Source organism: Melanotaenia boesemani, chromosome 10 (genome assembly GCF_017639745.1).
Source record: "Melanotaenia boesemani isolate fMelBoe1 chromosome 10, fMelBoe1.pri, whole genome shotgun sequence".
Classification (NCBI taxonomy): Eukaryota; Metazoa; Chordata; class Actinopteri; order Atheriniformes; family Melanotaeniidae; genus Melanotaenia; species Melanotaenia boesemani.
In genome coordinates this window covers 25,279,032-25,301,529 of record NC_055691.1, presented here as the reverse complement: position 1 = coordinate 25,301,529, position 22,498 = coordinate 25,279,032, and the positions used below count along the sequence as shown (strand labels likewise).

The 22,498-nt window shown below is 37.1% G+C and overlaps 3 protein-coding genes across 3 annotated transcripts; 1 reads left to right on the top strand and 2 right to left on the bottom strand.

Annotated features, from left to right (window-relative positions):
- The first annotated feature begins 207 nt into the window (after positions 1 to 207).
- Positions 208 to 7,585, top strand: zwilch (zwilch kinetochore protein). Its single transcript, XM_041996739.1, has 18 exons — positions 208 to 414; positions 578 to 620; positions 740 to 832; positions 2,438 to 2,571; positions 2,670 to 2,860; positions 2,969 to 3,048; positions 3,127 to 3,282; positions 3,474 to 3,545; positions 3,625 to 3,718; positions 3,807 to 3,835; positions 3,915 to 4,017; positions 4,113 to 4,192; positions 4,289 to 4,445; positions 4,591 to 4,619; positions 5,680 to 5,816; positions 5,922 to 6,017; positions 6,792 to 6,907; positions 7,002 to 7,585. Exons 1-18 carry the CDS (start codon positions 365 to 367, stop codon positions 7,076 to 7,078), a joined length of 1,737 nt encoding a protein of 578 aa, XP_041852673.1. The 5' UTR covers positions 208 to 364; the 3' UTR covers positions 7,079 to 7,585.
- Positions 7,586 to 7,595: 10 nt separating this feature from the next.
- On the bottom strand, positions 7,596 to 13,036 carry lctlb (lactase-like b). Its single transcript, XM_041998065.1, has 15 exons — positions 13,031 to 13,036; positions 11,604 to 11,790; positions 11,365 to 11,525; positions 11,187 to 11,274; positions 10,991 to 11,100; positions 10,779 to 10,907; positions 10,306 to 10,401; positions 10,164 to 10,218; positions 9,914 to 10,075; positions 9,542 to 9,828; positions 9,326 to 9,452; positions 9,048 to 9,247; positions 8,904 to 8,967; positions 7,929 to 7,973; positions 7,596 to 7,761 (listed from the first exon to the last, which is right to left on the bottom strand). The coding sequence occupies exons 1-15, from the start codon at positions 13,034 to 13,036 to the stop codon at positions 7,646 to 7,648; spliced, it is 1,833 nt and encodes a 610-aa protein (XP_041853999.1). The 3' UTR covers positions 7,596 to 7,645.
- On the bottom strand, positions 12,891 to 15,100 carry snapc5 (small nuclear RNA activating complex, polypeptide 5). The gene is made up of 4 exons (XM_041996741.1): positions 14,939 to 15,100; positions 14,388 to 14,509; positions 14,225 to 14,305; positions 12,891 to 13,507 (listed from the first exon to the last, which is right to left on the bottom strand). Exons 2-4 carry the CDS (start codon positions 14,475 to 14,477, stop codon positions 13,328 to 13,330), a joined length of 351 nt encoding a protein of 116 aa, XP_041852675.1. The 5' UTR covers positions 14,478 to 14,509; positions 14,939 to 15,100; the 3' UTR covers positions 12,891 to 13,327.
- Positions 15,101 to 22,498: the final 7,398 nt, after the last annotated feature.

Sequence of the window (22,498 nt, the reverse complement as noted above, 5' to 3'; positions counted from 1 at the left end):
TTCTTTACTCCATGATGGCGCAACGTACATGGAAGAACCGAAATACTTTTCTCTTATTTTATTTATTTATTTATTTATTTCTAATGTATGTATTTTAAAATGAAAATATATTGTCGTCGTAATAAATATAATCCATACAACCTTTATGAATAAATAAATTAATTATGTTTTATCAAGATTTGGTTTGTATATAAAACGACCTATGAACTCATGTCGTCACCGTCTGTGTGAGCGCGGGACTGTCAAAACATAACAGGAGAGTAAATTTTAATCCATCCTTCAAAGTTATTTCAGTCTGCATATTTTGCACTATTTTATCTACACACTTTGCGCTGTACCCGACTGGCCTACATCTATATTTGCCATGGGCTCAAAGTTGATATCGAGTGCAAGGGAGTTTACCACTATTCTTCGGTAAGTTGTATAGCGTTTGTATATTACGTAACGTTAGCCCTTTTTAGCTTACGTGCGTGTATGTGGGATAAGTTAATAAAAATGGAAAGTACTTCATTAATCGACCTATCTTCCTAAAGTTGAGTTATGTTCTGCTGCGTTGTTGGTCTTGTTTTGGTTTCAGATCTCTACAAGATGAGGAAAGCAGGGATTTATGCACATATAGGGTAATTTAATTTTCCTTCAAATAATTTGTTACGAGCAGTTATATCTGTTTTATTGCCTTTTTTTCTTTTTCTTTTGTATGATATGGTAACATTATGGCGTCGACAACTTTTGTCTATAGGAAAACATCCAAATCTTAAAGATGAATGGAGCCAAATTCACAGCGGTGAATATGTATTCTAGCTGCCAGACGATTTTCATCTGTGAAAAAGCTGTGAGTAACATATAATCCTATCACACATTAACACCACGAGGATGTCTAAATATGCTATGGAAACATACACTTGAGACCAACCACATATGACCATTTTTTTGTACACCATAATATTTATATATGCAGTGTGTCAACATATAGCTAGGACAAATAATATTTTCAGACAATTTGTGATCTGATTATTTACAAAAAACAGATTCAAATTCTAATAATAGGAACTGTATGACGAATGTAGGCTTTGTATAAAATATTCCATCTAAATTGGAGACATAGTTTAGGAACTGATGATGCTCATTACTGTATGTAGATCCTTCTTTTTAAAGGTGTATATGCAAGTGGAATAAGTTAAGTTAAGTTTATTTTTAATGAATTTTTGAGAGAATTGTTGGACGTTAGTGAAAGAGACCTTGAACTAGTGGATATTGCTAAAGAATGGCATTCCCCCTTTGTGACTCTTTGCTGAATTATTGGTGCAGAAAGCTAATGTTGTTATTTTTGGGGCTGTTGTCTTCAGCAGGTGAAGTGCTGAGCCATTGGGCTGAGATCAAGTGATTTACTTGAATATGGCACTTGTTAAATAAATTAAAAAAAAATCACAAGGGCATTATAAGCAATCATAAGCTATTTATGTATATTGAGCCTATTATCTTTATTTTAAAAAAACTCAAGACTTTTACATGCTACACTGATTAAGAAATAATAAAGGATTAACCAACAACTGTACATGAAATTGCTTTTGAATGAATTGAACAATACTCTACTCACTATTACAGTTGTTTCAGTTTGTATTATTTCTTTATTTTGAACAGTAAGAAACAACAATGATCACCATCTAGTATTCAAAAAGAAGTGGGAAGAAGACTAAGCTTGTTGATTCCCACCCCTTATCCCTGTCAATGTCTTTTTCTTTTAATTATCCTGCTTCTCTACATTTAATGCATTTTCTATACGTGTACAACAAGAACAATAATATTATCAATCCTTTTTGCTTTATAGCAGACAAGATGAATCGGAATTAACAAATTAACATAGCCAAAGGTAGAGCAATATAATTAATACTAGTAATAACAATAACAAAACATCAAAACCTCAATAATAATAATAATACTTATATCATTATTATGAATAATAATAATAATACCAACAACAAAAATAATAGAAATTGGCGTTATAAACAAGTGCCATTCAAAATCCCTTTTCAGCCCTGTACCCTGTGAATATATATATATATATATATATATATATATATATATATATATATATATATATATATATATATATATATATATATATATATATATATATATATATATATATATATATATATTCTTTTAGTCATTCTTAAATTGTTTTATGTTTTTTAGATTGTTTTAACTTACCTACACTGTTCCACAAAAAGAAACACAAAACCTTTTTCTGTTTGTATGAATACTTTTCTTTTTAAAGTTATTCTTCCCTCTTAATGTATAACCTCCCTACCTGTTCATAAACATGTTCTGTATGTTGTGTATTGCCAGCTTGTACATAATCAGCACATATGGTCCCTGATTTACTTTTCAAGTTTGCCTCTTTTGTGCTGACCACTGTGATATGTTTTTATTTTAGGTTCCAAAAATAAGTGAACCAGCTGATCAGTCAGTGTCTGACACATCCAACTGTTCGGCCGATGAGGCTGATAATAGTGCTGATATTCTGCAAACAGAACTGGGACCACAGCCACTAACAGTCACAAAAGCAAGGTGATCAATAACAAGATGCTTTAACATTTTATCCAAATAAAGCACATGCTATATGCCAGCAGTGTGTCCAATTAACCTGTTTTTTTTTCTTTGCATAGGGAATTGCTGTCTTTATATACATTATCTCAAAATGCTGGTGTGTCAGAGGTGGACAACAGCTCAGTTTTACACCCTCTGTGGGTACGATGTGACATGTCTGACCCAGCTGGAACAACTTGGTTTGGAGCTGAACCAGTGTGCGCAAGCAATAAAATAATTGGTGTCAAATTGTACTCTATTACCTGTAAAGGTACTACCTCGATACTTCATTCTGCTTTAAATTATTATTAGTAGTAATAATTAACTGAAATTGTCTGTTTTGGCACATTTATCTTTACTAATGGTTTTATGGTATTAGGTTCAACTGTAGACAAAAGGTCTCTCATAACCTTAGAGGAACTAAAACAAGAGCATAAGAAAAGGCACCACCCATCCTCGGTAAGTGAGCGTGTATCTCCTCTTGCTCGTTTGTATTGATGTATACTTTTATGCACTTACATTTTTTAATATTTCCAGATGGGGATTAAATGCAGTGCTAGGTTCAACTTGTTTGGCTCCACTGTTGTTGAAAACACCACCATCGAGTCAAAGAGCAGTGTGTCGGTTGATTTCAAGTGGAATCACGTGGAGAGTGTCCTTGAGATACCACCTCTGTCTTCCACAGCAATGCTTGTATGTAGAAATCATCCACATTCAATTTTTGTTTTCTACAGTGTACTTTGTATATTTTTAAAATTAATTTTGAATATAAAATGAAATACTGAACTTTTATAAATTGTAATAGTGCAGTTATTCAAAATTTAGAGGTTGTGTTATTTTCATTAATTGTGATTGTTACTTTGTTTTTCTCTGATCACGTACAGAATATCAAAGTTGCCAGTGGAGACAGGAGAAGTCCAATGTTTAAGATGTACAGGGAGATAGAGTTTCTTCAGGTTTGTAATTTACTGAAATCTGACATTACAGCAACAATCAGAACGATTAACTAGAAATATCAGATCCCTGTCATTTCAGACTCTTGCTGATGGTTTGAGAACTGGTGAGACTGAGTGGATAGAACCGCTGGAAAGCACATCAGCTGTAAATCTGACGAAGACCTACCTTGAAGGTATCTGCATTCAGTAAAAATCAGTACACTTTAAATATGCTTAGAATTTAACTATTATAGTTACCATCTCGTTCTGTTCTTCTTTCAGAACTTCAAAGCACGACAAAAACAACTGAGGTATGATGGTAAGTGATTTATCACAAATCCATTTCATTCCGGATACATGGCACAGGCGTCTTCTGATTTCTCTTTGAAGACACCGAAAATGAAACCTGAGACAGAAACTCCCATTTTCAACCTTTTCTTGGAAAGAGGTGATTTGGATTTTGTGGAACAGCTGTGGGTTCGGATGAGAAAAAGTAAGTCAGGTTTTCTGTAAAGAAAACTCAGTTTTTTTTTTGTTTTTTTTTTGTGGTGTAACAAGCAGAGGCAACAATGTTTCTTTCTGTTACAGGCGTGACTTCATACCAGGACATTGGAGACTGCCTGAAGATGGTCATCGAAGCCCTAAGATATGGTGACATCAAGCCCTGGGTATGGAATGATGTGTCTTTGGAAAACTATTTATTGCAAATAAAACATGACATTTTGTGGAGTAATTTTGCTTTTTGTTTTTTTTACTTCCTCTAGATTCACAGAGACAGCAGCAGCTCCCTTAGCAAACTCATTCTGCAGTCTTACCACCAGCCGATCGGGCGCGTGTCTCTTACAGGTGTCACCCCCGTAAACATGCTGCTAGAAATGGGTCTGGACAAGATAAGAAAAGACTATATCAACTACCTCATTGGTAAATTTTCAATTAATTCTTAAAAGCTGTGTATAACTTTTACACCCCTATGTATGGGGTTTTTGTGTAACACTGACCTCTGATCATGAATACAAAGCCTGACGTAAAAGGTAAATTATCTTTTTGCAATCTGTTTGTTTCTTAGGTCAGGAATTGACAACTCTGAACCACTTGGTGAGTTTAAAGTATTTTGTAGATATCACTCACAATTTTTCAGCAAAGGACTTGGTTTGTACGGTGGCCGGGAAGAGCAAATTTTACATCTCTGCGAAACAGATTTACATCCACTGCAACACTTTTATATTTCTTTTATATTTTCACGATGTACATTTACATCATAGAAATATTTACATTTACGAAACATAAGTACAATGGCGAAACACTTACCAAGGGCTAGACAACTTTATATTTTAGAAAAAAAACAACTGTACAAAACATGAAACATTTTTACAATCCTTGATGTAAACTTACATGTGCAACTCCAAAACATTTTTACAAAGTTCTGAATACATTGCTGAAACACTTTTACCAACGACAAAGCAACTTTACATGAACGCGAAACACTTTTACAAGTTTACAGAAACACCTAGACAATTTCAGGAAACTCAATTACAAAGATGGGTGTTTCACCAAAATCTGTGACCCATCAGAATCTGTTACCCTGCAGTACGCCTTAGAAGACGAGCAAAGTCTTGAAAACTCTTTTATTGAAGTCTGAGGTCATCTTAATGCAGGTACCGTCACACATTCGGATAGCTATCAGAAATGTGTTTTCAATGAATGTGTTTTCAAGACTTTGCTCATCTTCTAAGATGTACATTCAGAGAAATGAACACTATCGCCCCCTTGTGGTCACAGATTCTGATGGATCACAGATTTTGGTGAAACACCTATCTAGGTGTAGGTGTGTTTCGGTAAACTTGTAAAAGTTTTTCACATAAATGTAAAGTTGTTTTGTCATTGGTAAAAGTGTTTCAGCAATGTATTCATAACTTTGTAAAAATGTTTTACAGTTGCACATGTAAGTTTGCATCAAGGATTGTAAAAGTATTTCCCGTTTTGTACAGTTGTTTTTTTCAAGAATGTAAAGTTTGGCATTTTACTTCTGTTTTGTAAATGTAAATTTGGTTTCTATTATATAAATATGTATCGCAAGAATGACAAAGTCTTTCACTTGATGTAAAATTGTTTTGTACTTCCTGGCCACCGTAAGTTTGAGTGATTTATTCCACAGTGTTACTACCTGAGCACTGAGGTGGATCTGCAGGAGCAAGTGATCCGACTGAGAAAACTGCACCATCTGCTGGAAATCATTGTGACCTGCAGTACATTCCTGGGTTTGCCCTACGACCGGCTCTTCCTTCTCACACAGTACATTGCTTGCCTTTTTTTTTGTTTGTTTGTTTGTTTTAAATGCAGTTCCTCAAACTAACTTTGAAGGACTCAAATAAATGTTTTCATTTTTCGTTTTTATAGATCGTGTTTGCAGCATTATAAAACATCCCCGTATGATGAGGAGCATGAATTCAAACTCCAAATCACACCTGCTCTGATCAGCCATTTCTATCAGAAGTAAGGAAGCCTATTTTTTTTTTCCTTTATGTTAAAAAAAATTAAATCTACTAAAATCTATTTAAATGATGGTCTGAACATAAATTTGCAGTCTCTGTTTCACAAACTCAAGTCTTTGTATAGCATTTGCTGCCACTTGGGGGTAGTCAGAACAACCTCAACTGTGTCGGTCTTTAGCTTTACAATCTCTTAGAAAAGACTTTGGCCAAGTTGACAAATATCTTCTTTGCAGTGGAGTAAAACTTAATAAAATAATAAATTATGTCCAATGCAAGACAGTTTGTCAAATTCTGTTTCTATCATTTAAATGAGGTTTTAAAGGGGAAAAATCCACTATTATTCAGAAAAATACCCCTGTCTTTACTATACTTTCTACATGGCTGTTAAATGAAGAAATGAGTAAGTTGGCATTTTTCTGTCCTTGTATTTTAGCATAGTGTAAGTCATTCAGCAGTAGGTAGTTTGTCTTGTGATCAGATCATATAATACACCGGCAATTATAATCTTTTGCATGTCCACAAGGGGCCATGTGGACCTCTCGGCAGAGGATTTTATGCACTGAAAGTACAGCGTCTGCAACCATTAAAACAAAATAGTTGTATTAATTAAAATTTTTAAAAGAATTTGTGTGGTTAATGATGATTCTATGAGATGCTGAGTTTGGGGTTTAATCATTTTTTTCCAAGATTGTAGTCGCTATCATTGTATTCTGGTTACATTAAAATAATGTGTGAAAAGTCTCGTCTGTGTTTTTATTTTTTCTTTCTTTCTAAGCGAGCATCCACAGCTGTGGAGGGTTGAGTTATTCAGTGGCCACGGTCCTCGTGAGGTGAGGTCAACCTTACAGCTCAGCAGCAGACCGTTGGTGGATCATGTCATCTTTGAAACGGGTGACCTTTTTTTTTAAAAAAAATATATATGAACAATAAATTCCTCAATACAATATAAATGACTTTTTTACATATACCTGCTTTTGTCGTTTAGATTACCCAAAGGAGGACAGCGAGGAACCTGCTTTCTTTTCCACTGTGGTATACTGCAGCCTTGTCATCTTTGCATGAATTTACAATCCACAACAATAAAGGGTGTATAACAGTGAGTGTTGTTAGTTACATTAGCAATGAACAAACATGCCCACTGGACTTAGACTGCTTTATCTGTCAAATATTTCTGTTAGATGTTTTCAGTGAGCCTTTATGTTTGTGTTACTTAACTATTCTTTATCAACATATTAACTACTCAAGATGAAAGTTAAAAGAAATGGAAGACAGTTTCTGCTAAACAACTTGGTTTTATCTCAGTAAAAACACAAATTACAATAGATATATGAGATGTTTAAAGGACAGTACTCCACCGCAGCATTCTAATAAGAACTTGTGATATGTTGCAGGTGTATTCACACTGCTTAAGTGTCTGCTTACAAATTAAATATTATAGTCTAGACCAATGTTTTTTTCTAACACTGTATGCACATCAAATGAATAAAGTTGATAATCTTTAAATTCAGTTCAAAAAATTATTTATCTTCACACATAATCCATTAAATAAATGATGCACTTTTGATGCTTGTGTGTACAGATTGTTTGTATATATGTGTTGCTGTTTGTGATTGTAAACACGCACACTTTCTAGTTCCGCCTCCGCAGCAGGAACATAAGGAGGATGGCACTGAGCAAAATGGAGAGTGTGCACACAGTGGGAACAACGATCTCAGTTACCATCTCCATATGGCTGGTCAAAGGGTCTGCAAAGCACACACATACACACATTAAAAACTCACTAGAATGACCATATAGCTCAGACTCTGAAGCTAGTAATGATGCTCAAGCACAGCACTCAAAGGGTTAATATTTCTCCCCAAAATCAAATAAAATTTGATCTGATTCATTGTGAACACAAGGGATTCCTTACCATGTATAAGTCTTAGAATATTGGCAGCAGTACTCCGCTGTTCCTCTAATAAAAAAAAGAGAAAATACTTAGAGTTGATTAATGATGTTTTAACCCTTTGAGAACTGCATGCACATGCTGGGGAATATTTCAGAAAGCAGCATTTGCAAAGGAACTATCAAACTCCAATCTCCTCAAAATATACGCTATCATGAGGCATCAGCAGACATGGCTCAAAGCCAAGCCAACTTTATTTATAAAGCACTTTAAAACAGTAAGTACTGAGCAAAATGCTGAACATTAAGAATACATAAAATATTTAAAAAGACATCATTTTAATTTCAAATTTCAGCTAAGATATCCATTGATATGATGCTATCTGGCTACATTCATAACTGCTTTATGAAATACTTTGTGGGCAAAAGTTTACTGATGCTCTACATGCTTATCATGGGGTCAAAGCTGTGACATAAAAAAAACGCAGGGTTAATTTTGAGCATGCCAGCAAGATTCAACAGACTGTAAAGAAAGGAACTGATGCACACTGTTTGCAAGAAGCTTTTCATTTTTTTTTTTTTTTTTTTTTTTTAAAGATTTTTAGTGTTAAACTGCAGAAGCTTCAGTTTGTTAGTGACATGTTAAACCACACAATCACCAAGCCACAGAAGAGAAAGCAGTTACATTAAAGGGAGACACGTATCCTCAAGTTCTAAACTTCATCATGCACTGGCCAAACCTTTGGCATTTCTGCATGTTCCTTGGATTTTCTTCTAGCTGGAGGGGCAAACAAAAAAGATACCTTAGATGTTCTGCGAGAGATTCTGGGGACCAGATTTGTATTTTCACCATTTTCCTTTCAACTTATAATTTATTTATGTGTTCTTAAGTGAACACAGAATCATTATCCAAGAGATATGTATCTTTTGTTTACCCCAGCTAGTAGTTTACCTTTTATTACTGACAAATTTCATTTGGGATTTTAAAAGACAAACTGACCTGCGGCTAATAGCTGATTGCTAGAAGAGCAGGTCTCCACTGCGTTCCTCTTCCAGTTTTCAACCTGTTGATGTTTACAAAACAGTTAGAAAGGGAGTGTTGTTTATTGGGCACAGGGAAACAGGTCTCTGAAGCATCTCTCACCTCTCTTTGATTTGGAAATCCGTTGGAGCTGATAATGCGTTTGTAAAACTGAACAGAGGCTTTTGGATAACGAGGCTTGTTTTTGTTCCTGAAGTCCACATAGTACAAACCAAATCTCTCAGAGTAACCCTCATCCCACTCAAATTTGTCCAGCAGGGACCATGCAGTGTAGCCCTTCACATTAGCTCCATCTTTGATTGCTGAGTGGCACACAGAGCAGAGAAAAATGTGATTAGACTTTGAGAAAATTTCTTTTTTTCTATAGTGAGCTCATTCACCTTTCAGCAGCTCATTGATGTAGTCTTTATAATACTGTATTCTCCACTCATCACACAGTTCTGTGCATAACATCTTCTCAGAAACTCCGTTCTCAGTCACATAAATCATTGGGTTTCCATACTGAGTCTAGAAGGGGAAACAAAGCAGTCAGGATGCTAAGATCATTTCAGGTGCAGCTAAAATGTTGACATGTTTGCTCTGACAAATTTGGTCACCTTGACAAAGTTTAGCAGACGTCTGAATCCCCAGGGCACAGAGTAGAGCCACTCTGATCCAGGATCAGGCCACCGTGGGTCAACCAGCTCAGCCAGGTCACGGTCAGTGAAGTAGCTGCTGCTGCTGCTGCTGCTGTGGCCTGATGGGTTGTTTCGCTGGGTGATGTAACGAGTGGTGAAATGACCGATGCCAAGAAAGTCACAGGTCCCCTTAATGTAGCTCTTTTCTTGGGGGGAAAATGTGGGGAGTCGAGACGTTCCCAGTCCCTGCTGAGCACTCTTCCTTCCTATACACACAGTTACAAACAGCAATTAGATAATTAGACTATGTTTAATGCTACATCCGTTATAAGTGTTGAAAATGTAACCTACCAACGAAGTCTTTCATTACTTGAGGGTAATCCCCGTGAAAGATCGGTGTGGCAAACCAGCCCAGGTAGAACTGGACGTATCTCTCAGCTGCTTCAATGTCTTTCTGGTTGCTCATGTCCACCGGCTCACCCCAGTCTCCCGACAGAGAGATACCAACTAGCCCTGCAGATGTGAACAACACACTTTCAGGAAAAAAAAATTGAGCCATCGTTTTTTAATATTTATTTCCAAACTTTTTTTTCTCTTTTACCTTTTTGTTTTGCCCTCCATTGTGTATCATAAGTATGCCAAACTTTAGCATGTGCCTACATTAAAAAAAAAAAAAGATTTACATTTCAGTTAAAAAAAATGTTTCCAAACTTTAATGTGATTCCACTTTTGCAGCTGCCTACCTTAATAATGTGATGTGCAGCTCTGTATGCACCTGTTCCTCTTAACCTCAGTCCAGGAGCATGTTCACCTGTCTCATAGCCCTCAACTGCTACAGACTGTAGTTGGGTATGAAATGGATCATATTATACATTTAGGAGTTTATGTCATTGTGTTGAATAGTTTTTTTTTCTCCTTTCTCTTTTTCTTTGTGTATGTAAATGTTTCTATATTACATTCACAAAGATGTAAACCTGCATCAAGTGTAATTATTCTCTCCCACAGAAAACACTGCTCATGAAGTGCATTAAATGCATCATTTGTAGTATAATTAGTTGCGCTGTACTCAGTTTTAACTTTAAAAATGAACCCCTAGACAAAATTCTGATTCTGTAAATATCGTGTTAAGAGCTAGTTTTATTGTAATATATGGCTGTCTTCTTTATGAGTTTTTTTTTTTTTTAAAGGAAGTGTTAAATGCTGATTGTGAACATACCCATGGATTGTTGAAAGTGATCCAGTACTTTACTCGGTTACCAAATCTCTCAAAGCATAGGTTGGCAAATTCATTGAAATGATTGACTATGCTTATATTCTGCCAGCCACCATACTTCTCTTGTAAAACCTAGAGAGGCAAACAATACAGTATATTATTCTAAAGGCATCAAGGTTAAAGTTGTGGTGGTCAGTAATAATAAGCATACCAACCTGTGGAAGATCCCAATGATACAGTGTAACAATGGGAGTGATTTTGTTCTCCAAAAGGTGGTCAATTAGTTGATCGTAGTACTGTATTCCCTTTTCGTTTATATGGTCGGCTGCAAATGAATGTAGATGATTAACAAATTAAATCACATCTGCTTGTTCGGCTTCCAAAATTCTTGAATTAACAGCAGCCACTCACACTTTATGCCAGTGGGAATGACTCTGGGCCAGGAGATGGAGAAGCGATAATGGTTAAGCTTCAGCTCCTTCATCAAAGAAACATCATCCTGCACAAAACGTACACAGTGAAATTAATTTTTTATTTTTCTGTGTCCCCACCCAACTCCTGCTCTCTGTATGGCTTTCAAACACCCCACCTTGATTTTGTAGTAGCCCTCGCAGGAAGAATCTCCAGTTTCATTTAGTTGGATTTTGCCTTTCTTGTGACTAAACACGTCCCAGATGCTCAGTCCTTTTCCATCTTTGTCCCAGGCTCCTTCTGTTTGATAGGCTGAACTTCCGGCACCCCATGAAAATCCTAAGAAATACAATATCAGCCTGATCAGATAAGGAGGCAAATTTGATACAAGTTCCAAATTTTGCAAGTGTTGTATACCAGCTGGAAAAGTGCCATAATAGAAGGAGCCGTGGTTGTTCTTTGTCCAGTCGAAGTCCTCAGCCGCAGACAGACACAGCACCAACATAAGCACATGGCACGCACTGACTGCACAGCGGGGCAGCATGGTACACCTGAACCTGCAGCACAGTTGCTGTCTCGTTCTGCTCCAGTCCTTCACTGATGTCTGAACACACAAAAAACCATCAGCATCCAAGTTTAATCACAACAAATATGTTACATCCAAGTTAATTAACCCAGATACTTGTAAACAGAGCAGACGAGATATGAAAAAATAGGTGTATTATGTTGAATAAACTGTCATCAGAAATTCTGGAAGCATCCAGTGTGACAGACTGTGGGGGGTCCCATGTCCCAAAAGCAAAGCCAAATGCCTCTTTTCAAACTCAATGAAGTGCAAGCTCATCTTGCTGAGGCAGGCAGATCCTATACAAACTGTGGTTTTACCTCTGTAAGCAAAGCTAATGCCAGAGAGGTGGATATATTTACAGTCCACAATCACATGACAATGTTTTCAATAAACAGAAAATTATGATTATGAAAATCAAATAATTTAACAATAAGAAGGAATTTAAAGCTACTTTCAGCTTTATGTTATCACACTTCAGTCTTATTCTTAAATGTGCATGCAATTAGCTATTATGAGACTCAAATCAGAATATGACAAAAGCATGAAATTATAACCTTACAAACATAACATGCCTGCAGTTATTTATACATTTTAGGCTATGTTGTTTCTCTCATATATGCAAGTTCCTTACGTAAGCATTATTTTCAGTAGTCATCCTGCAAATAACTTTACATGACTCCTGTCAAATTCAGAAACATCCATATCCAGTTACCTGTAAACTTTATGAAGAATGCATATGCTGCACACTTGCAAGCTGAGCCAAAGTCCGTAGGGGAACGGGAGCTCTCCTGGAGCAGCACAGCATGTAGAAAGCTGGATATATCTAATGCAGCAGTCTCTATTGTACATTCCCTGTTGTAGCACCACCCTTCTCCAGAGTTGTCCCTGCTGTCAGTGTTAAAGCTGGTCTTATTGTGAGGCTCACTGTATTGTTTTAACTGTTTAGAAAATGCTGAATGGTTTTCTAGTGGAAAGTGTTTGCACTGCATTACCCATTTGCTTGGGTCAGATTGGGACAAGACCTTAGTATAGATATTGCCCTACTTGAATATTACATCAATTACATCTGAAAATAGAACCGTATCTGGAAAAGCAAGCTACAAAAGAGCACTGATGTCAAACTCAGTCAAGTGAAACATGTACAAAACATTTATTTTGTGCTTTTCATTTCTTTCATTACATTACATACATAGAATCTTCTCATATGGCCCAGCCATACATTTTAAACACATCTCAACATTGGATTTTTTTTTTCCTAAGGTAAACCGTTACTCACCTTCATATCTCCATAATGTACAATATGTCAAGGAAGCTACTTTATCAACACCTGATAACACTTGTCCACTGTGTATCAGTGAGAAATTACCTACTAAATTTGACACATGACTAAGATGGTGAGAAATAGATTACATGCCTTAAATCAGGCAAAGAGAGGGTATTGCAAGCACCGCACATCATTACACTGTAACTGTTACTCCATTTAAATAAACTTAACCCATAATACAAACATGTGTCTGTTTACTTATAAATCACACTCCTCTTCATTAGTGCAAATACAGATACCCCAACATTTTTAGTAATCATCTTCCTCCTCATCCTCCTCAGGCACAAATCCAAGCTCGTCACCATTCTCCTCTTCATCATCTTCATCGTCCTCATCCTCTTCTTCCTCTTCCATTTCATAATCTACGGCTGAATTCAGACGGAGTTTGGTTCGATTGATCTCGCTCTCATCATCAAGATTAACTGGAACCTGGGTAAATGAAAATAAATGCAGAGTACAAGCTCAGCATGTGAATCAAAACGTCACAACCTTGTTAAATGTTACTACACAGTAGTGTGAATTCAAGTGCTGAGCAGTCGATGACACAATGATCTCTTCACACACACAAGTGACATGTTTCAGCAGAGAATATAAATGTATTTGTGACTTTAAAATAAAATAAAATAATAAATAATAATAAAATAAAAATCTGGCTTGACGCTGCTGTGAGGAAACGATGTCTTGGGGATCCGACCACCCCAGGAGCCAGCCCATCCATGGCCACGAAGGGCGCCGCCACAGGAACCGTCCAAATAAGGGCAGGTTGGAGCCCACACCGCAGCTGTAGGGCTGCAGCGCAAGACCTCCAGCCACCCGGACAAGGACGATCCCCAAGGCAACAGTCTCCACTGTGGAGGATCCCCATGAGGAAAAACACTGGAGTTAAAAATGTTAAAAACAGGGACCAAATAAACCTAAAAACAATAAGAACAGATAAAAGAGACAAGAATAAAAATTAATTAATTAAAATACTAAAGTACAAAAAAAAAAAAAAAAAAAAATTGCTAGTGACCCTGTTTATTGTGCACCTAGAAATGTAGTGACTGCCGTTTTATCAGGCATAAAACATGACAATGTCATAGTATAACTATGCCTGCTAAAACATTTGCAGGGTTTTGTTCTGTTCTGTCATGTACAGTGATTTACCTCAGCTTCTAAGGTCGAGCGTTGAGGGTCTTCTCCCTCTGTTTGAGCATTAATGATAGACTTCAAGGCCCCTTCTTCAAACTGAAATACAGTGAAGGGGTCACAGCATAAGCCACAAGCATGAGAATAAACACACACATTGTTATATTATGAATTTACTCACTTTTAAGCGGTTCAGTTGGTCTTGTAACATGACTTTGATTTTGAGGAGAGTCTCCTCTTCTTTCTTCAACTCCTGCAAACGGCTGTGCATGTTTACGGCTGCAGTGGGACCATTCCTCGAGACTAAAGTGGAGAAAGAAAAATCAAGGATTCAATACTGTGCCTGTTTCTGTTTCTTTTACACCAAGTCGACTGCCATGATGAATACGCCTAAAGTCCCACACAAAGTGTCTTTATTAACCCGCACTATTCTCAAGTGCCAGTCTAAGATGTTTCACTTTGCTCCTCTGCCATCTTTTGAAATGTTGTACAGTATAGCATTTCCACCAGCTACCCATAGCTATGGGAGTAATACTGTTATGTTGCGAAAAGGTTGTTGCTTTTGTTATTAAAAGCACAGAGCAATACTAACTGATACAGGTAATAAAAAAGGCGAACATATTCTGGTGTAAATAGTAGCTAGCTGCTAAAAAAAACAGTTTAGTCACATTAGCGAGTTTATAAAGTACAGTTACATACATATATACACAGACCCTACATCAAGATCATTACCTCTGTATATATTTGCCTACAGCTCCATATCAAAATCGAAGTAAGTGAAAAGCAGAATAAAATGTCTCTCAAAGTCTTTGTTTTGAATACTAGCAGCCGAGGTTTACAGTTACAACTACAAGCTACTAGCTAAAGTTTAGTTCCTGTGACGGTTATGCCGTCATTTCCGGTACTAATGCGCTTTCAAGTACAGGCGGAAATTATGCTTTTTCGCTTAATTCGGGGTCGGATGCAGAGTTTCAGGATTTAACAGTGTGAGAATCAGAGGAGCCAACAGTAATACTTCAAACTTATAGCTCTACTATAACTATAAAATATAAATTCATTTATTTTAAAGGCTATGCGTTTCTTAGAACTCTGCTGAAGAGTAGTTTTAAATATGTCAAAATACATATGATTGATATATATATATTTTTAAAGTATATAAGCCACTATTTTATAAATGTCTTTATGACCATCTTTTTTTTTTGGCAAACTGAAGATACTCATGATATGACAAGAATCCTGTTGTATGTTTCTTGAAATACAGAAATACGACCCCACGACAAGTCATAAAAGTAGTATTGACAGCAAAAGGCTGTTGAAATGGCGACATCTGGTGGTAATCCGCTTGTAATTGTAATTGTTCGTGCTGATTACTTTTATTACTCTGAATTATGGGAAATATTTAGACGTTAACAAAATCTAGCATTTTTCCTATATATCTATATGAGGTAACTGCACTTCGTTTTCTGGACTCACTTCGTTTTCTGGACTCAACTGGACTCAAAAGCGGTCTGACTATCACTTAATTATGACGTCCTATTTTGTTTGAATTCGTGCTTGTGTTGTTCTTACTCTCAAATGTAAGTCGCTTTGGATAAAAGCGTCTGCTAAATGACTGTAGAATAGAATAGAATAGAATAGAAAAGGTGGTCTTGAATTAGCCAACATATCTTATGCACGTGCATCCATGCAACAGTTAGTAGTCGGTTGTGCGCCGTCATAGGCCATCCCTCCTTCCAAAGAAAGGTTTGAAGTGGCAGGTGTCAACTTTACGGTGCCAAGAAGCCTAATTTGTAACACATGTAGTTCATGGTGTCAGTCTCCCTTATAAAACACAGGGGTCACCCTGGTGGAAGGCACAGCAACGAGTACTGGCTATCTCACCAGACTGTAAGCTTGGTGTAAATTTGCCTGGCATGACTCCTAATAATAGTTTTATTGCAGGAGAAGCAAGACATAAAGTGAGTGACACTTATGGAATGCAGATTTACACATAAGTTCAATGAATAATTTTACCATTATACCAAACAGCGTGCTGCCACTGCTGTACAAACCACCCCAGTGTTAAAGATAGGCCCTCAATGTTTACCCAAGAACCGGACCTGGCCCACAACAAATAGTCAGCAGTGTTAAATACTGCCTGCAATGTATACAAGTCCCTCCAAATCGTCCAAACCCCGACTACATCAAAAAGGAGCAAGTTAAGTAGATAACAAATTCAGTGGGAACCAAAATAAATCACAGATGGAACCTATTGATGTGAACAAGATCTGAAACGGCTCTTAATCAGTCTTCAAAAACGTTTGAAGAGCCTATTAGGCTCTTTATAGGATTTCTTCACTAAGTCCATCCAGATGTGCTCCATAATAATCACACAGCATGCAGGCACAACTGGAGTTTAATAATATAACCCAGACAATTCAAGAGACATATCCATCTGTGTAATTCCATGAAAATATGAATGCTATGGGATACAGATTCCTCACATTCCCTAGTTTTGGTGTTTTCTTAATTTCTTTTGTGTTTTTTACACTGTTGAGATTATAGTGTTTGAGATAAGGGCGATGATGGGGCAACATCACCAAATTTTTTAAGGTTTTGAGGAAGTCACATATATGTCATGTGTATTTGGATGTACTAGAGCACTAGAGCAAGAACTACTCATATTATAAAAATTCTATAATTGCAATATGTTTTAATTGTTTTCACAAACTGATTATTAAAGTTTAAAGTAAAATTATGTGCTGTTTATTAAATTTGCCAGAACGGGATGGATGGAGTTTTTCTAGTAGCATATGTGTGTAAATACCTTATGACCATCAGGATCGTGAGCTCATAAATCTCATAAATGCCCCCCTACAATATTACATTTAGACAGTTTATTGTGTTGTCTGTGCTTTAGGTGAAAAGCAGCAGCTATCCAGTACAACAGTATGGCCACTAAAGACCCAACTGCACTCCAAGATTGCACGCAGCGATGCAGGTTATGAAATGACAGGCGAATGTCTTTGTGTTTATTTCTGATTCACAACTCTGGCCTGTGCTTTAATCAACAAGCAGCATCTGTACAGTTTTTTCATTACAGTACACCCTGCAGTGTAATCCCAGAATTAATTATTGAAACATAATGGAAATGGAAGGGATCATATGACTCAGACTTACAAGGGGAATCAGAATAACAGAATTTCACCATGCTATGATGTCAAACTTGTCACAATTACACTGAATTAATGCCAGTTATACCAAGTATTTCCTGTTTCCTGCAATGAAAAAGTTTAATAGTGAAGTTTCTATTCTATCGGCTTTTACTGTTTTGCTGCTACTGAAGGAATCATACCAGTCCTTGTAAAGATTGGAATTCATTGACTTTGTGTTAGTCATCTAATGGATTCATGTACTTTTCACTACAGTACTTTACATTTGCTATGTTTTGGTATGTATCCACTTACTGAAACACTAAGTATGCATATAGAAATCCTTGGGAGGCAGAAACTGAATCTGTTTGTCAGAGTAGTGGGGACCTGAAGGATTTGGGGGTCAGATGAAAAGCGCTCTAGGGCGTGTGGCTCAATATTGCAGCTGCCAGCCTCCCAGCACAGACATGAGAGAGGCCCCACCGTGGCACAAGGGTTTTCTTGGAGCCAGTCTCAACAGCTTGGAGGTGGCTAATACTGGACAGTTATCACTGTGCTCCTTAAGAGAGGCAGTTGTTTTCCCCTTGTCATCGTGCAGACAGTCTTGCGGCTACATTGCAATTTCTCCCCAGTCAAAGCTCTCCTTGACAGGGCTTCAAGCTTGTGCTGAAGCTTTGGTGGCAGCTGAGGCTGTGAGCGATGGTCTGCTGTGCTTTTACTACATTTGACTGTGCTCCCACCGTCTGTGGAATGCAGTGCCGGGCACTTTGGATGAGGGGCCTTCCAGAAGGGGTGAGAGGAAAGAGGTGGTGAAGCTAGAGAAGAAGAAGAAGAAAAAAAAGAGGAGGTGACCTTTGAACAATGCCATCAGGAAATTATGACTCAGTTATTAATTGAAGCAGTAAAGCACATAGGGTCCATGACAGGTCCCTTAACTGATCACTCTCTGTTCCTCTCTTGACCAAGAAATCACTTTCAAAATGTTTATTTCTGGGGTGGGAATCAAGAAATGAAGAGGGAGCCCTCTTCATTACAAAACTTTGCTAATTTATAAGGAAGATAAACCCTTTTATTATAAATCTTTTAATGATAGTTGATTTGTCTTATTGGAAAAACATCACAATATCATTAAAGGTTTATACAAAAATGGACAAATCAATCATCAAACCAGATCAAGATTACGGATACCAAGTTAAAAAAAAAAGTTTTGTGAGATTCATCTTGTGTTTACTACTCTATAAACTCCACCCTGCAATGGACTGGCAACCTGTCCAGGGTGTACCATGTCTCTGGCCTAAAAACTACAAGGATAGACTTCAACCCTCCTGCTGTCATACACTGGAATAAGTAGATAAAGACACTAGATTGATGGATGGATGGATGGATGGATGGATGAAAACTAAAAAAAGCTTCCTCACTTTTATCCTTGTGTATTTAAGGGAAGAGATGAGCATGAACCAGATAATGTCTAGCATGGCTTGTCATTTAGTTGTGGTCAACAAGTCCAACAGTACTTTGTTTAAACTTGTTTAAACATAACAGAGTTGCATGATTGGGATGCACTGTGGTTCAGGTCTTATGTGGAAGGTGAAAGGGAAATGTGTGGGTGGGAGTTCTGGATATTTCCTCTTAAGTGTTACAGTGAGGGTGACAGGAGCTCAGGGCGCCAAGAAAAGAAAGGGCTTGCAGGGATGGCCGGGCCTTTGTTCCCAAAGACCTACCTAAACCTTTACATTTCCTGTCCTAAACGCCCACAGACATATTCATGCAATTTGGCACGCACTCACTGTAGGACAAATACATCAGAGTAGATTCGTGGTAATCAACACAATCTTTTGTACATACACAGAGCCATAAAAATATTAATGCATACTTTGGGGGTGAATAAATGAAGGTGCTGCAAGTGGACTGACAGATGCACTTGTGCACAAATATACATACCAATAGATGGGCTGACCATTGCATACAACATCTACTGCTAGAATAAATAAATACATCATGTAGTGATTAGTAGTAATCAATATGTTGGGAAAGGGATAATAGTCTGATTTGCTTTAGTTCTTTGCACAAACTTGATACAAAGTCAGCTGCGTCCCAATGGGCACTCTTGTCACTAAATCAGAGTATGATTAATTATACTGTTATTTACCAGATTAACCACAGCACTGTGGTATGATCCGCTGTGTGTTTCTCATCTATCAACACCAGTGTGTGTGTGTAAGTCAATAACTGGGTACCCACTGCAGCTGTGAAACTGTCCTTTTTTTGTCAACTGAATGGATTATAAGTTTTTAAAAATGTATCAGTATGACTCTTGTTACCGCAAACACTTTCCTTCCAGGCCTTGTCCAAGAAAGCATTTTTTCAGACTAAATTTTAGTCTGTATGTGGCGTTTGTTTTGGTCTTTCTAGAGAGGAATAAATACATTTATTGAGAGTGGAAAAGTTGTGCAACATAATGTGAATACAGAAAAGTAAAAAACAATGGTGGAGGTGCAGTCCTCAGGGATACGTTGGAGTCAGGGAGTTAAAAAAAAAGCTTAAAGTTTGGGAAGATCCTAGTTCTTAATTACAATAAAAAGCTGTTGATTTAGCTTGGGCTAAATGGATTTAGTTCTTCACAGCCCAAGAACACCTAAAATCGCTACACAAGGTTTAGACCGAGATATGAGGTGGTTCCCTCAGGGATGGCAACATGGAGTTTGAGTTTAGGACTGAATGTCTCTGTCACAGCTGAAATTTGTAAACTAATTGACCTCCCATACACAGCGTTCCTGTTTCGCTCCCCTTCCTCTTGAGACTGACTAACAAACCCAGAACTCAAGAACACCTACACCAGACCCACTGACTGTGTAGTATGATTAATTACATTTCCCACTTTTCCTCCCGCTTTCTTTCTGTTGTTCACACTCTTTCAGTCTCCTGAGCATGGTGTACTGGTCCGAATAGTTAACCTCCCTCAGTACTCTAAGTTAAACATCCTTGTAATGTCAGGCCAGCCAGAAGGAAATCCAGTGTGTTTTCCTTTTCTCCTGTCAGTTTTTTCCTTGTGTAATGATTCATTATTAGTTGGTCTCCAGGCTCAGTTTTCTTGTTTGGTAAGCCTTCTCAGTCCTAGGTATCCAATTGCTGGGCTACAGATGTGGTGAAAGATGTTTTAGAGTAAGGTAAAAATAAATATCTATTCAACCCTATTCATCATGACTGAACAGAGGTACCCATGGCAAGCTTTAGTACATTGTGTATTTATACACCTTCACTAAGCAAAGCCAAGTCTAACACCTTGATGCTGAGGGTTGTTGACATCATCACTTTAGATCACTTCTATAGGACTGGGTGGCAGGTCATGATGTTTAGGCTTTTATCCCAGTTGTAGGTGGTAGGGGCCCAAACTGTTTTACCTCTTTATCTAAAGCAAATATTGACAACAGATGTTCTTTATATTTTTTTTATAAACAAACTATGATGTATGTGCTACACTCTTGATTTATAGAATCCTTCCCAATCCCTTTTACTCTTATTTTACTGCAAAAAACTGTAGTGATGCAAGGGTGTCATTCTTATAAAAAGTGGTGAAGACATGGCAGTAGAATGTGGGAAGCCATGTAAGGTTGGTAATTATGGTGTAACAGAAGGCCACAGCCTTGGTTACCAGAGAGCTGATTATACAAAAGTACTCAGCATGAATCACATAATAATGTCAGCCACATAAGTATTACTCTTTCATAAACATCTCCGCAGCTGGAGTACCATCTTAATTGAACTAAGAGAATATCCACTGTGCATGTCAGTCAGCTTGTTCATAACAAAATCACTGCTCTGAAATGTGACAAAACTGAAACTACTTATGGAAGTGTGAGCTAATCTAAAGATATTGAACCAATCTTACATTTAATGAGTTTGTTTAAACTTTCATGACCAATCATGAATCCTTACTTTCCCTTGACATTTACATTTTTATATTTAGATTATTTTGTCTGTGTTAAATCATGTAGATTCCCAGAGTTAACCTGTACTCTGTAGTATGTAGTGACAAGACATGCCCAGGAGTTTAGAAATATGATCACATTTAATCATATTGTTTATCTTAAACCAGCGAGTTAGTTAAACGTGGTGCTGCAGCAATTTTACAGATAGCTTAGGAGAAATTATTCAAACTACTAGTCTACTATTACCTCTAATCACAGCAAACATGTTGTATCTTGGTTATATAATGATTAACGCAAAACCTAAAAAGTCTTGGAAAATGTGTTTAGAAAATACGTTTAACCCATAAGAGCCCGACTTGACATATTTGTCATATACAGTTTCTGAGACATTTTGCTTCAATTTATGGTATAAACTTTGCTCAAAATCCTGTTGAACACAATCTGATACTTGTCTTCTGTCCCCTAATAGATACACAGAAGAACAAAACCATATTATAATATTTTTAACATATCACATGATAATAAATGGTGGACCACCACCCCCTAAAAAGTTATTTTTTTGGTTACATTTTGTTACAGGGCCAAAAAAAGACCTCATATTTAAAAAAATTTGACTTTTCTTACTATTTTTTTCATGGGTTGGACCTTAACGGGTTAAGAAAAACATCTAATTTACCTCTACAATTTTTTTATTTTTAATAAGTAACATAGTTCAGTTCTTAGCAGACTAAATTTGTTAGCAAGAGTCAGTTTATTACTTTCTGTGAAGTCCATTTATAATGAAGTGATGTCAAGATGCAGCCAATATTATAACTTTGTATAACTTTGAACAGGCCCAATGGTGAGAGGAATGTTTGAACACAGTGACAAGACCATTTATTTACAAGTGCTTCCACACTGAGGTCTAGCACCCACTGCCAAAGTACAACTCCGGGAAAAACACAACTGCATGTGAACATTGTTGGGAAAACCTGCTCGCTTTGATCGTCCGACTTGTGAGCATCCCTGATCTCTAGAAACACCACCGATCTTGTCTGATAGCCTGAGTGCACAAACTGAGACATTCCAGACATGCAAACTGCTTTTGACATCGATCACCCTTTGGTTTTTCAGTTTTCACATGCAGTGGGTTTTTCACATGCAGTGGGTCTCTTGCTACAGTATAGTGGGGATAGGGCTGTGGGTTTCCAGCTCTCTCTACAGCAACACAGAATGTAGACATGACTGTTATG

Coding starts and splice junctions, on each gene's coding strand:
- zwilch (XM_041996739.1), top strand. CDS start 365: ATGGGCTCAAAGTTGATATCGAGTGCAAGGGAGTTTACCACTATTCTT. Junction 3,049..3,126: donor AAAGGCACCACCCATCCTCG/GTAAGTGAGCGT, acceptor TAATATTTCCAG/ATGGGGATTAAATGCAGTGC. Junction 4,446..4,590: donor CTATATCAACTACCTCATTG/GTAAATTTTCAA, acceptor TTTGTTTCTTAG/GTCAGGAATTGACAACTCTG.
- lctlb (XM_041998065.1), bottom strand. Junction 10,402..10,778: donor TCACTTTCAACAATCCATGG/GTATGTTCACAA, acceptor ACCCAACTACAG/TCTGTAGCAGTTGAGGGCTA. Junction 7,974..8,903: donor CAATCAGCTATTAGCCGCAG/GTCAGTTTGTCT, acceptor TTTTTTTATTAG/AGGAACAGCGGAGTACTGCT.
- snapc5 (XM_041996741.1), bottom strand. CDS start 14,477: ATGCACAGCCGTTTGCAGGAGTTGAAGAAAGAAGAGGAGACTCTCCTC. Junction 14,306..14,387: donor ACCAACTGAACCGCTTAAAA/GTGAGTAAATTC, acceptor ACTGTATTTCAG/TTTGAAGAAGGGGCCTTGAA. Junction 13,508..14,224: donor GCTCGACCTTAGAAGCTGAG/GTAAATCACTGT, acceptor TCATTTACCCAG/GTTCCAGTTAATCTTGATGA.